Source organism: Lontra canadensis, unplaced genomic scaffold (genome assembly GCF_010015895.1).
Source record: "Lontra canadensis isolate GAN:19392208 unplaced genomic scaffold, GSC_riverotter_1.0 scaffold38, whole genome shotgun sequence".
Classification (NCBI taxonomy): domain Eukaryota; kingdom Metazoa; phylum Chordata; class Mammalia; order Carnivora; family Mustelidae; genus Lontra; species Lontra canadensis.
Genome location: NW_022631032.1, coordinates 15,322,070 through 15,337,403, shown reverse-complemented (window position 1 = coordinate 15,337,403; position 15,334 = coordinate 15,322,070). Strand labels below are relative to the sequence as shown.

Sequence of the window (15,334 nt, the reverse complement as noted above, 5' to 3'; positions counted from 1 at the left end):
CGTATTTTTTCCTGTCCTGAATTCAAGGAAGAGAACATCTGGGGAAAAAAAAAAAAAAGAATAGTGCACATGTTCTAATCAGAGGAGGGTTTCTCAACATTTACAGTTTGTCATGTGCTTTATGTATATTACATTGTTTAATTCTGATCCCTAGAAAGAAGATGCTATTTTTCCCAATAAAGTCTATCTGCAGAAAGTAAAGCAATTTCTTTTTGACTTTGGATTAGGAAAAGATTCCTTAGATATAATACCAGAAACACCATAAACACAATTATAAAAGTCTGATTAATCAGACTTTGTCAAAATTGAAAACTTTGACCTAATTAAGAGGAAAAGACAAGACAGAGGAAGAAAATATTTGGAAAACATATAGCTAGTTAAAGTCTTATTTCTAGAATATCTAAAGAACTCTTTTAATTCAATACTAAAAAACAAATAAATGGGCAAAAAAATTCAAATAGACACCTACTTCATCAGAGAAGATATTTGAATGGTAAATAAACACATGAAAAGATCGTGATTCATTAGGGAAAATTAAAACAATTACATGTACACTAAAATGGATAACATCAAAAAGACTGGCAGTGTCAATTGTTGGCAAGCACATGGATTCTCATATGTTGCTGGTGAGGATGTAAAATTTTAAACTGTTTAAAAAACAGACTGGCAATTTCTTAAACATATAGTTATCATATGACCCTATGTCAGTTCTACTCCAAGAGAAATAAAATCTACCCCAAGAGAAATAAAAACATATGCCCACATAAAAACTTACATGTGAATGTTTATAATAGCATTGCTCATAATAGCCAAAACTAGAGACAGTTGTTATATACATCACCTGGTGAACAAATAGGCTAAAATGTTGATTATCCATACCGTGAAATATTCCTTAGCCGTAAAAAGGATGAACCTTAAAAATGCATGATATATAAAATAAGCAAGACACATAAGGCGATACATTATATGATTCCATTTATATGGACTTTTTAATAGACTTTTTTTTTTGGAGTATTTTAGGTTCACAGCAATATAGAGCAGATGGTACAGAGATTTTTTTCCTATACCTCTTATACTCTACTGCCCTGCCTGCTAACTAGGTATAGGCTCTCCCATTACCAACATCCTGTTCCAGAGTGATATATTTGTTAAAACTGATGGACCTCCAAGTTTGAACAAATGTTTAATGACATTTGTCCATCATTATAGTATCATACAGACTATATTCACTGCCCTAAAAATCTCCAGGGATCCTCTCCAGCAGTAATAATGACACTCTACTGATTTCATCTCTCATTCCTCCCTAAATCTTGACAGCCACTCATCTTTTTACTGTCTCCAGAGTTGCTGCTTCCACAGTCTCCTAGTTGGAATCGTTTACTATGTGACCTTTTCAGATTGGCTTCTTTCATTTCCTCCTCCTCTTTTCGTGGCTGGATAGCTCATTTCTTTTTAATACTTAGTAATATTCCATTGTCTAGACATGACCATGGTTTATCTATCCATTTGACTTCTTGGTTGCTTCCAAGTTTGGGTAGTTAGGAATAAAGCTGTGGTAAACAACTGTGTGCAGATTTTGTGTGGACGGAAGTTTTCATTCTTTGTGTAAATACTGTGCTTGCTTCAGCAGCACATATACTTTGTGTAAATACTAAGTAGTGTGATCACTGGATCATATGCTGAGAGGATGTTGAGTTCTGTTAGAAACTGCCGACTGTCTTCCAGAAGTGGCTGTGTCATTTTGTACTCCAAGCAGCAGTGAATGAGGGTTCCTGTTGCTCCAGATCCTCCCCAGTATTTGGTATTATTAGTGTTCAGTTTTGGTCATTCTAATAGGTGTGTGGGGCTTTTTTGTTGTTGTTTCAGTTTGCATTTCCCTGATAACTGTGTTATCTTTTCATATGTTTATTTGCCATCTGTGTATCTTCTTTGGTAAGGTGTCTGTTAAGGACTTCTGATCACTTTTTTTTTTTTAAGATTTTATTTATTTATTTGACAGATCACAAGTAGGCAGAGAGGAGGAAGCAGGCTTCCCACTGAGCAGAGAGCCCAATGCAGGGCTCAATCCCAGGACCCTAGGATCATGACCTGAGCCAAAGGCAGAGGCTTTAGCACACTGAGTCACCCAGGCACCCCTTCTGAGCACTTTTTAATTGAGTTGGTTTTCTTATTGTTGACCTTTAGGAGTTATATGTGTATTTTAGATAACAGTCCATTATTGGATATGGCTTTTGTAAATATTTTATCGTAGCCTGTGGCTTGCCTTTTCATTCTCTTGATGAAGCTACTTGAAAAAGCAAAACTATAGAGATAGAAAATAAGTGGTTGCCTGGGACTGGGTTGTTTTTTGCACATGAGCACGGGAATTTTGGGGGGTGGGGGAAGTGTACCAAAATTGGATGATTGCACAACTGTATAAATTCACTAAGAATTCTTAAACTGTACATTTTAATTGGTTGAATTTTTTATTTGTAAGTTACACCTCAGTAAAACTGTTTAAAAAAATCTTAAAAAAACCCAAAAATGTTACATTCATAGTGCTTAAGTAACTTGTACAAGGTATGTGACAGCAAAGAACAGAGCTAGTAGTAGAATTCCAGGCTTTCTCTTAAAGTCCCTGTTCCCTTGTGCTTCTCCTTGTACCCTCCTGAGCTCTTCCTGAGTAGGTTACCTGCTAAAGGGCCTATGCTATATTCTGAATCAAAATTCCCCTTAATTATCAATCCTAAAACCTGTTTATTTTTTACCTTGCTTAGAGATTCTTTATTAGCAAGTTTGCTGGATGGAGTAAGAGCCTCTGGTAACAGAGATGTTTGTGTAAAAATGACACCAACTCATAAAGGTCAGCGATGGGGGTTACTCAGCATGCCTGTTGATGAGGAGGTAGAGAGCCTTCATCTCAGATTTTTAGCCACACCTCCAAGTAAGTATTGATTTAAGTATAATTGCATTTCCATCCATCTCCTTAATAATTTAAAAATTAGGAATGCAAACCTCTAAATCTTTTTGAACCTTTTCATCTTACAGATGGCAACTTTGCAGATGCTGTATTCAGGTTCAACGCTAATATTTCATATAGTGGAGTTCTGCATGCAGTAACGCAGGATGTAAGATAAATTGTGTTATAATTTGTTCATTGTCATTAACTTCAGGAATGGAAACTTTTTGAAACATTCTTCTCTTACCTAGGGTCTCTTCTCAGAAAACAAAGAAAAACTGATCAATAATGCCATAACAGCTTTACTGTCCCAAGAGGGAGATGTTGTTGCTTCGAATGCAGAACTTGAGAGTCAGTTCCAGGCTGTGAGGAGGCTTGTGGCTTCCAAAGCTGGTTTTCTGGCCTTCACTCAGCTTCCAAAGTAAGTTGTCTTTGAACGTCCTTTAGAGAATACAAACAACTCAAAGTAGCAGATAATTAACAGTTTTATCTTGTTATATCTGTCTAAAACTGATATCAAATAATGTTACAGTAGTTTTTATTCATAAATAAATGAGGGTGAGTGGAACTGAGGGGTGTGACTATTGTCTCCTACATACTTGCAATGTACTGACTTATTTGTTTTTAAGATTTTATTTATTAGAGAGGAGCACACTCCTGTGAGCCTGAGGGAGGGGGAAGGGCAGAAGGAGAGAGAGAGAAGTAGACTCCCTGCTGAGCATGGAGCCTGCCACCCAGGCGCCCCATACTGACTTTTTTTTTAATGACTTTCAATAGGAAATTAAAGCCTGTTAAGTGGTTTGTTTTTGTTTTTAAAGATTCATTTATTTGAGGGGTGCCTGGGTGGCTCAGTGGGTTAAGCATCTGAGTGTGGCTCAGGTAGGGTCCTAGGAGCAAGCCCCGCGTAGGGCTCCCTGCTCAGTGGAAAGCCTGCTTCTCTCTCCCTGCTTGTGCTTGCTCTCTGTCTCTGTCAAATAAATAAATAAAATCTTAAAAAAATATTTATTTACTTGAGAGGGGCAGAGGGAAAGAGAATCTTAAGTCTCCTTGCTCAGCACGGAACCCAACATGGGGCTCCATCTCACAACACTGAGATCATGATCCCAGCGGAAAACAAGACTTGGAAACTTAACTGATTACACCACCCAGGTGCCCCAAAATCCCTTTCAGTTTTAATTAACTTTAAAAAAAAAATCTTCCCCCTCAAAGAAAAAAACTGTTATGGGAACTGATAGGTTCTAGAGGTGTAATTTAAAATCCGTACTTGCTGAATGCAATAGAAACTCAAGAGGACTTACTGTGTTACATTTTAATAATAAAATAATGCTCTGATATTGCTATTATATGCTTTTTTTTCTTGTTTTGTTTTTGTTCCACAGGTTTCGGGAGCGTCTAGGAGTGAAGGTAGTAAAAGCACTCAAGAGGAGCAACAATGGAGTAATCCATGCAGCTGTTGATATGCTCTGTGCCCTCATGTGTGTAAGTAGTGTTTTTTAAAGGGAGACTGGTTTTTCTTAAGTTGATTGATGTTTTAAATTTCCGCAAACCCAGATTTTCATTGTAGCAATTCAATTCAGTGTTTCTGTATTTCCTAAATTGCTCTCTTGGCAGTTTATTTATTCAGATAAACGTTTGTTTAGCACATCTTAAAACCAGGCACTGTGCTATCTACTAGAAATACAGAGTTTGTTCCTTCCTTGAAATTGCTGACAGTCCAGTAAGGTGGGCATATGTGTATAATCTAAAGTAGCTGGGCCTACGGGATCCCTAAAAAGGCAGCACTTAGTTTTTTGGGTTTGTGGTGAGGGGAAGACAAAAGATTCAAGGCCAATCTTTCAGATGTTACAAATGATCTGAAGCTTAAAGCACAGGCAGGCATTTTCCCTCTGTGAGAAGGATTTCCTGGGAAAAGGGGATAGCATATGCAAAGGCATGTTGGAGAAGAAGCAAATAATTGAAATGTCTAGATCATAAAGCTTGTATGGAGGTATGTGGGATTAGGAGTACCACTAGAGATGTATGCAGAGATGTAGTTATCAGAAGCCTTTTGTATCAGACAAAGAAGCTAGATTTGTATCCTTTAGTAAGGAATAGCGGAAAGGTTTTTCATCAGGGAATCAGTAATACTAGGTTTGAACTTCTGAAAGCTCACAGATGTTACATGGAGACTCTATTAGGGGTAAAGTTAGAGACAGGACCAAAGTTAGAGATAGGACCAAATATGTAAGAAACAAGATGCTGAGGTAGGATGGGGTCAAGATTTGAGGGTAAAGAAATTTGAAAGCTGAGGGTAAAGAAACTAAGTTGGTGACAGCTTATATAGGAAAAGCAATGAATTGTTCAGTATAACTTTGAAATTCCTGATTTACTTCAATGTTGTATTTAGCATATGGGACTAAAGTGGTTCAGGCAAGTTTAGTGGTATAGAATAAAACCTAAGTAATCACTTGGATAAAACCTTGCATTTTTATTCAAAAGTCAGTTTTACTATCTTTACTACCCTAATAATTCCATTGAAAGAATTCTGGGATGGGGTGCCTGAGTTGCACAGTTGGTTTGAGCGTCTGACTCTTGGTTTCTGCTCAGGTTGTGGTTTCAGGGTCATAAGATTGAGCCCCATGTCTATCTCGGCTCTGAGCATGGACTAATAAGAGATTCCCTCTCTCTCTGCCCCTCCTCAGCACATGCTCCCCAGCACTATTTGAGAGAGAGTGAAAGAGAGTGAGCGAGGATAATAGGGGGAAGGGCAAGAGGAGAGGGAGAAGCAGACTCCACACTGAGCAACGACCTGGATGTGGGGCTCAATCCCAGGACCCCTGAGATCATAACCTGAGCCAAAGGGAGCCACTTAACCTACTGAGCCACCCAGGTGCCCCAATAAATAAATAAATCTTTTTTAAAAAGGAACTAGTTGGGTAACTGGATAATAAAATACCATAGTGTGAAACAAACAAATTGAGCTCTCATTACATACTAGATTTTGGCTATATATTTTACACGAATTATCTCATTTAAGCTTCATAATAGTCCTATGAGCTAAGTACTATTAATCTCACTTGGATGGCTGAGGAAAGTAAAACTTAGAGCTGAAGCAGCTTAACCTTGCTAGAGGTCAGCTGTGGTCAGTAGCAAAGTTAGGATTGCTCCTAACCATCATACTGGAATGTTTTTCCCATTCTCATTTATTCCACCATTCAGAAGAGACAAAGAAGTATTTGCTGCTCATTTTAGTACCTGCTTTTAAACACTTAAGAAAAATAAGCAAATAAATGCTAAGTTTTATCATTTCAAATTTAAATTATAAAATTGAGGGAGAGGAAATGGGTGTCACTTGCTTTTAACGAAGGAGACTTGTGACTTTCAAGAGAGTACCTTGTGCAGTACTCTCTATGGGTACTTGCTGGGCACAGTGTCTATGAAGCCTCATCAGACCCTGGGGGAATCTCACTTTGCCTGCTTGTCATATCACGAGTTTTCCTTTCTGCCTTCAAGTTTAAAGGCTGTGGTTTTTAATTCTTTTATGATTTAATGAATACTCTTTATAAATGACTTTCACGTGATGCCAATATGTGGGCCTGCTCATGAATTACCACTATTTTTAATCAATAGCCCATGCATGATGACTATGACTTAAGACAAGAACAGCTGAACAAAGCTTCGCTTCTCTCTTCAAAGAAGTTTCTGGAAAACTTACTGGAAAAATTTAATTCCCATGTGGTAAGTTGTAATTAAATTTGTCTTAATGGGAGATACCATACATTATTGAAAGGTATTCTAGACGTGCGGTTTGGCAGGTTTTTTTTTTTTTTTAATTGCAGCTCCCAACTTTGGTCAATATTGATTGTACAACAGTTTGGTCAGCTTGGTCATTTGCTAATAGTAAAATATTCTGTTTTAGGACTATGTCCATTTATCTGGGAAAAATAAGTTGCAAAGACTTTGGATTTTTTTTCTTTTTCTTTAATGTAAAAAATAAAATAAGCTGCTCTAAAAAAAAAAAAAAAAATTTAAGCCAAATTGGCTCCTCAGTCATTGCTAACAGTTTTGGAGATGGGCAACCTATAGATTTAGAAGGAGCAAATTGTTGGAGTTGTTTAAATATTGTCAGAGATTGCTTTTTATATAAATACTAAACATATTAACATTAGTTATGTGTATTTGAGGAGTCTTGGTTATTTTCTTGAAATTTGACCAAATTTTAATTATTTTCCTTTTGAGATATGGTAAGCAGTGGATTTACTGTTTAACTTATAGGGTAACAGAGCACGTTATTGCTGTGTTTTACTTGAATTTCTCTGTCCTAAGGCAGTATGTTACTTTGTTTCAGGATCATGGGACTGGTGCCCTAGTTATTAGTTCACTCTTGGACTTCCTTACTTTTGCCCTCTGCGCTCCATATAGTGAGACAACTGAAGGACAGCAGTTTGATATGCTCTTAGAGATGGTAGCATCCAATGGAAGAACCCTCTTTAAGCTCTTCCAGGTGAGAGCTTGTATCTTTCTTATCAGAAAACCACTTTTTGGGTCAGTTTGGTTTTAAAATAAGGGATGTGTGGGCATCTGGGTGGCTCGGTTGTTAGGCCTTCAGCTCGGGTCATAATCCCAGAGTCCTGGGATCCAGCCCCCATCTGGCTCCCCCCTGCTCAGCGGGAAGTCTGCTTCTCCCATTCCCCCTGCCTGTGTTCCCTCTCTGGCTGTGTCTGTCAAATAAGTAATAAATAAAATCTTAAAAAAAAAAATAAATAAAGGATGTGTGCTTCCATAGTAATGCTGATAAATACAGCCTAAAACGTTGTCATCTTAAGGTTATTTAATTCCACAGATTTCTTGGTGTTTCATGTAGAACTCTGTTGATGGTTTTTGACCACTGTTTTGACCCTATTGCCTATCTTTTCTCAGAAGTAGTGAAAAACTTATTTTCCGATAGGCCCAAAGTACCCTTTTCTTTATAAGTTCCCCCAAAATAGGGCTATTTATAAATAGTTGAAAACTGTTATTTTATATAATACTATAGTATTTATTATGTACATGTGATGTTTCTATGTGTTACTTTTATTTTATCTTAATTTGTTTTGTAAACATTATTTTGTATTATTTTACATCATTACTGTTTGATATTTATCATTCAGATAACTAATTATTCAAATAAGTGCCAGCAGTTTCCTGCTAATGTTTTAATTATTCTTAAAGCTATATTGTAAGAATACCTAATTTTTTTTTTCAAGATTTTTATTTATTTATGTATTTGACAGAGAGAGATCACAAGTAGGCAGAGAGGCTGGCAGAGAGAGGGGGAAGCAGGCTCCCTGCTGAGCAGAGAGCCCGTTGCAGGGCTCAATCCCAGGACCCTGAGATATGACCTGAGCCGAAGGCAGAGGCTTAACCCACTGAGCCACCCAGGCGCCCCAGAATACCTAAAATTTTTAACCAGACTGTGATCTGACTTTGAGATGTAGCCTTTACTAATTTTAATGGCTGATAAAATCGTATATCCTCCTTAAAAGCAATAGCTAGTATGTTGCAATAAAATTCTTTTATTCTTTAATTCTTTTTTCCCCTATCTTAAAGCATCCTTCCATGGCAATCATAAAGGGAGCTGGATTGGTTATGAAAGCAATAATAGAGGTGAGAGCATTTTGAAATTTTAAACCTACTTGAATGTTGATTGGCTATTTTAATTGAAGCTGACAAAATTACCTTCTAGCCTTTATGGGAAACATGCAATTTTTCTGGGTCAGAAAAGTAATTTTGAGTCTTTATTCAGAAATTAGTTTTAAACTACAGAAACAATCCTCAATATTGAACTAAGAGTTTAAAGTTGTGAGGTAATTGGGATTCGGGCAAATCTTTCGGCTCCTACATTATTTGTATTTTGTTTGTTTTAAAAGAATTAAAAGTTAGCATTTTTCCTCTCTTGCTCTTTTTGGGGGTGGAGGATGGTGGTATTGGTGGTATTGAAATCTTTAGGTACTGAGGTTACATAGAAGTCTGTTAATGGAGTTAGTTCATACCAAAGTGGTATTAAATAAGAATGGTAACAAAAATTAGTTCCTCATGCTAAGGTGCATTTGTCATTAAGCTCTAGAGATCAGGGCATGATATCATTGGTCAGACATGGGATATTGTTTATCTAAGATAGTTGCTCTAGCCTTCTGATTTTTAGAAAATAAAATCATGGTTATAAATATCAACTTGCATACTGGATGTCTACAATGACATCAGATGGCTTTGAATTCTTTTTGTTGTTTGTAGTGATTTGGATAAAATGTGAGAGTGTTTGCTTCTTTTACCAAAAAACTCAGTGATATAAATATATCATAATACATAAATATATATTGTAAATATAACATGTAGCTAAATGAATGCACATAGTAGTATACTCTTAAGTAGGTGTTAAAAAAATTATATGTAGGCATTACACCTCAAAGTTTTTTTTTTTTGTTTTGTTTTTTTTTTCATTTTTAGTGTGTATTTACAGCTTAAGCTAATTTTCTTTCTGTAGCTAATGGTTTTTAGCTTCCAAAGTAATGTATCTCTCACAGACCTGGCAGCCAAGGACAGCTAGGACTGTGAGACCAAACAAAAGTGTGTTCCTGACCCTCATTGCCATTCATGGAAGGCCAGATATAACCAAAATGTAAACTTGGGCATCATATAAGCCACAATGTCACACTCATAGCTAGTGACTAGAGCTGATGTCTATGTAAGGAACACTTTATTTACACTGAAATACTGGCAAGTATCTTAAATTATTATTTTTTTTAATTATAAAAGCAGTATGTGGTGTTTGAAGAAACATTGGTGTTTACAGAAAAAATTCAAGGAACAAATAAAATGAATCATTTATATTTTTATCATCCAGAGATAACTACTATTGGCATTTTGGTAAATTTTGTCTCAGACCGTGTAGTGTTCAAAATTATATGTGTACATATGCAAATTATGTATATATATGTATACCTACTGTGTATATATTTGTATTGATACTGTCAGAATGATATATACATAATACATATTCAGTTGTACTGTATACTTGTGCTTTTTTTTAAATAATATTGTGAGCATTTTTGCTTTCCAGTAGGCTGTCTTAAATACCACATTGCTTACTTAATTCATAGTTCTGTGATTACCTTTGATTAGTAGCCCTGTCTTAACTCTGTTGCCAGAGTGAGTCCATCTAAAAGCAAAGTAAAATGAGGATGAAAAGAACTACTCCAGTTTATCACATCATTCTTTTAAAAAAATGACTGTGTTCACCATGAAAGTGAATATATTGTTAATAATAAAAGCGAGGCGGGTTTGCAGAAGCCTTGGGTAGGAATTACTGATTTCCCTGAGTCACCTTTCCTTTTCATTGGCTTATATAAACTCAGAGAATGAACATAATTTTAATATTAAATTAAGCAAAGCATAATTCATAAGATAAATGTATCTGTAAACATTTAAAACCTTGTTCCACAGGCAAATATTATTTTTAAAATTACTTGTATCATCTGTGTTATTTTTGGGTAATTAAGTTACATTTCAAATTTTTATTACATTGTATACTATATAATTATTTTACCTAGAGATGTAAAATTAGTTCTATAAAATTAGGATAGTTTGTTCTGGAATGCTGCTTTAGGGATCATCTTACCCTTTTTCCAAAGGAAGGTGACAAAGAAATTGCTACAAAAATGCAGGAGCTTGCCCTAAGTGAAGGTGCCTTACCTCGACACTTGCATACTGCGATGTTTACAATAAGCTCAGATCAAAGGATGCTTACAAATAGGTAGGTTAAATTTAATTTGCTATAAATTAACTTGCTGCTTATAAAATGGATTCGGATATTATATAAAACAGACTGTTTGGATTATGGAAATGTTTCTTTTTCTTTTGATTTACCTAGTTCTCCTTTTCCTTTCCTTATAGAAAGATTGTGCCTTAGATGATCATTACCCCTGCCCCTGGAGAGCTTGGGGGAGGAAACAGATCTGTGTGAATTTTTTCCCCCTCACTTTCCTGTTATGGCTGTACACACATAGTCATGGGACTGGAACATGGAAAAGAGTGCCTAGAAGCTTATGGAACTAGAACCATATGCCCACGCTTTTTTCTCTTTGTATTTCCTTCTGGCCATCATGTCAGTTTTTAAATATCTTTGGTCAATTAGGTACTCCAAGAATAAAGAAAACCTTGTCTAACTGACTTAGGTATTCTAAATCTCTTATAGTTAAACATTTTCCGCTTTGGTAAATTGTCTTTTTTTTAATAATTAAATGTACAGAAGTACATAAATCTATTCACTTACTCTAGCCCATATGAATTCCATCCCTTTTAATTTTTCTTTATGATTCCTGATGTATGACCCTTCAGATATCCATAGCATACTATGACACATTAGTTTAAAAAAAAGAATATCATAAAATATTTTCATTATATTCTTTTGACTTTTTAAATGATAACAGTAATTGCCGACTTAGGTTTACTTTGTTATCATATCACAAATTTCCTTTTTTTGTCACTTCTATCTAGTTATTGGATGTCATGGTGGTATGCTGCCTTGCCAGTGGTTTTCTGTTGTTTATACTATTTTAGAGTCTGTCTGCATCCTTCAATTTATAAATGTTAGCCATGAAAGTAGTCTTTTACATTGCCTGAGAGGGCAAAAAGATCTAAAAGAATGATTATTTCTTTGATGTATTGTCTTATAAGTAATACTAGATACCATCTTCCATTAAAATAGAGACAATTTAATGTCTTATTCCGTTAAACCCACATGTTAGATGTTTGCTTGTTGTGTTCCTCTTTATATTAAACAATCAGTTACATTCTTTATTGTGGTCAGTCACAGTATTGAAAAGCTGTCAATGTATATACAAGTTTCCACTTTTCATTTGCATTGCTTTATCTTTTACAAATTACCATGATAAAAAGTTATCCCATTTATCCCTATTTAAAGCCTTTTTAGGAATCCCTGATAAATGATACCTATCTGATACGTGTGAAGGAAATTATAAGTGTAATTAAGTAGTTAATTTTCAACTAGACATAGAAATTAATAGTTTTAGTAGTGTTCATTTTTTTGGTGATAACGCAGAGTACAGTTTGGGTTTTTAAACTTTTTTCTTTTGGGAGTGTAACCTTGTAAGGACATATGTCTATAGTTTGGGTTATTTCTCTTACAGGTTTCATACCCATTTTTGTAGCAAATGACAGTTTGAATCCCTACTGAAGGACAGAAGGGTGAACAGTGAATTAAATATATTCTCAAAAAAAAAAATATTCTCTGCTTATGAGGAGCATATAGTGAGGGTCCGATTAATAAATCACTAAGTTATAAATTCAACATGGATCTTAGTTGTTCACTTTGAACTAAAATACGCTTTTACCTCTAAAGTGGCATGAGTAAAATAATTTGCTTTAAGTGCTTTAAGTCTCCAGACTGCAAAACTGAAAATATTTTCTATCTCTGACCTTGCCAAGTAGGTTATATTAGAACATAGTTATTGACTTTTACTCATGTGCAGAATTCCAAAGAATGCCAGAATGCTGTATGATCACTATATTAGAACTTGTTACACAAACTAATAACATCATCAAATCTAATTGTCTTGTTTTCCCTCTTTAAATGAGGTAAAAACCTACTTACTTTTTCATGTTCCAGTCCATTGAAAATTAGTGAGTTTATCAGGAAAGCATTTTGATTTGGAGAAAATTCTAAAATGTTAACAGTATTTTGAATTACTGTTTTCATACACCTCTGCAAATTAAAATACTAACTTTAAGTATTTAACATCAGAATGGTTTCTTTGCTGTAGCTATATTTCTTATATGATATTTTGTTCTTAAAAATTCCTTTCTGTTCTAGCTGAGATAAAGCAGCAAACCTTTCTCAACGTCTGCTTTTTTCAGACAGCTAAGTAGACATTTAGTGGGACTCTGGACAGCTGATAATGCAACTGCGACGAACTTGTTGAAACGCATTTTGGTAAGTTGGTTGAATGCCCGGGAAGATTTATGTATTCTTGCCCAGTAAAATTTCATTGAGTAAGTTTATACTGTTAAAGGATTTTTTTAGTTTGTTTTTTATTTAAAAGATGCATATCATAGGAGTTGTCACATAATTGCTAACATAAATTGTCACATAAAAGCTAACCTCAGTAGCTTAAATCATAGTATTTATTTGGGTTTTGAAAGCTAAATTTTCTTTGGTGTAGTTGTTTTGAAAATGGATTTTATGTTTTGTTTTTGTTTGCTTTTAGCCGCCAGGCTTGCTGGCTTACTTGGACAGCTCAGATCCAGTTCCTGAGAAGGATGCTGATCGGATGCATGTTAGAGATAATGTGAAAATAGCAATGGTAAATAAAGATTGTCCTAAGTGTCTTTTCAGGTTGAAAAGACCACTCTTTGTAAAACACACTAAAAATTTTAGACATAAACCAAGAATTCACTGTATTGAATAGCAGTACTAAAAGTAGTATTATTAGTAACAGCTTTATTAAGGTAAAATTTACATCCCATATAATTCACCTACTCTAAGTGTACAGTTCAGTAATTTTTCGTGTATTTATAGGGTTTTAAAACCATCACCTCAACCTAGTATTATGAATAGTAGTAACCTTGTATGTTTTGTTTCCTTAACTCAGCTTATTGGCACATTCAGAAATGGATTTTTTTTTTAAGTTTCAAATGTATAATGTGATATTTCGCATATAATGTGTGATTGATAAATGTTGGTGAAAGGGGCCAATAGTGAAAAAGTAACTTGGGTAGAATTTTTTTTTCTAACAAAAGTTGTTTTTTTATTAAGGTTAGGCTATCTCTGAGAAAATTACTTAAACATCTTTCAAGATACACCATTGTAATAATGTCTTGTATGTGTTCTTTTCCTTTCCTCACTCCATTTTTCTATTTATACCCATCTCCCATTCACATCTTGCCACCCTTCACATAGGAGTCATCTTGAAACTTAAGCAGAAAATTTAAGATTTCTTGGACAAAAGTGTAATTTATTGTAGGAATTTTCACTTTGTTTCTTCACTGAGTCCCCAACATCCAGTATGTATTTTATGTAAAATAAATAGTGTGACTCAGCTTTACTTAGATTTTAAAAATAAATTTGCAAACAGGACTATAATGGATTTTAATGTTATTTTACAGGATCAGTATGGAAAATTTAATAAAGTTCCAGAGTGGCAAAGACTAGCTGGAAAAGCTGCTAAGGAAGTTGAAAAATTTGCCAAAGAAAAAGTAGATCTTGTGTTGATGCACTGGAGGGATAGAATGGGCATTGCACAAAAAGAGGTAAAAATATGCTTCTAGACTTCTAGCACTTCTGTGTATTGTAGGTTTGCTTTCATTGTTGTTCACAGAGAGGGTAGTCAGATATTTCTGACTGAACATAGGAAGAAATGTCACCTAATTGTGATTCGTATTTTTATATAAATTTTTCTTAATTCATAGTTTTATGAATCAGTGATTAGGATTTTAGTTAGGTATTTTATATGAAATTTAATATAAAATTCCACTCTTAGGTTTTCTTCCATGACTTCTAGTTTCCATGCTAATTTATTTGTATGGATCTGCTTCTTTCCTTCCTTCTCTGAATTTTATTTTATAGCTATAAAAATAAAGGTGCTCATCTTTAGCATTTTTATTCAGAGCTAGACAGGTGCTTTGGTAATAAGATTCACATTTTAAAATTTACTGTGTGTGCTTAAATTTTTCAGTATTAGCTCCTCAAATCAAGGCCAGGTCAAAAACAGTTTTGGTCTCACTCTTTAGCATGTAGTATGATCAGTAGAACCTAATTCAGTAATGCATATTCTTCTCTCTAGGATGGAATGTGCAATGGTTAAATCAACTAAAGTTGACTTGATCTCACCATTTTTATTGACCACACTTACATTCTTTCCCTTAAACCATCTCTACTTATGGTAGCTATTTCTTTATACAAAGAAAATAATATAAATATCTCACTGAACAGGTTTCATACGAATTTCCAGAACATCTAGACATAGGAATCAGTGCTACAGAACAATTGTAGTCTTTTGTGTCTATCTGAAATTGAGCCCAAAATTCAGTTCTATAGAACTTGAGCCTAAAGAGTTCATGCTGATCTGTGTAAGTGACATATGCAGTATAAAGAATCACTAGACATACTTTAGTTTTAATTTTTTAAATTATTTTTATTAACATAATGTATTATTTGCCCCAGAGGTACGGGTCTGTGAATCATCAGGCTTACACATTTCACAGCACTCACCATAGCACATACCCTCCCCTATGGCCATAACCCAGCCACCCTATTGCTACCACCCCTTCATCACCCCAGCAACCCTCAGTTTGTTTCTTGAGATTAAGAACTAGACATGCTTTCTAGATGGCTAGGATAGTGAGGAGAATCTTCCATGT

At 34.9% G+C, this 15,334-nt stretch overlaps 1 protein-coding gene across 3 annotated transcripts in view; it reads left to right on the top strand.

The window, feature by feature from the left end:
- DNAJC13 (DnaJ heat shock protein family (Hsp40) member C13) overlaps positions 1-15,334 on the top strand; it is a 121,883-nt gene that overhangs the window by 43,639 nt on the left and 62,910 nt on the right. For all 3 annotated transcript variants that reach the window (XM_032869696.1, XM_032869697.1, XM_032869698.1), the window contains exons 10-20: positions 2,757-2,923; positions 3,028-3,107; positions 3,190-3,359; positions 4,318-4,417; positions 6,548-6,655; positions 7,266-7,421; positions 8,507-8,563; positions 10,588-10,709; positions 12,833-12,908; positions 13,183-13,278; positions 14,081-14,224. In XM_032869696.1, coding sequence (XP_032725587.1) covers positions 2,757-2,923; positions 3,028-3,107; positions 3,190-3,359; positions 4,318-4,417; positions 6,548-6,655; positions 7,266-7,421; positions 8,507-8,563; positions 10,588-10,709; positions 12,833-12,908; positions 13,183-13,278; positions 14,081-14,224 — 1,276 coding nt within the window. The remainder of the gene's footprint in view (positions 1-2,756; positions 2,924-3,027; positions 3,108-3,189; positions 3,360-4,317; positions 4,418-6,547; positions 6,656-7,265; positions 7,422-8,506; positions 8,564-10,587; positions 10,710-12,832; positions 12,909-13,182; positions 13,279-14,080; positions 14,225-15,334) is intronic.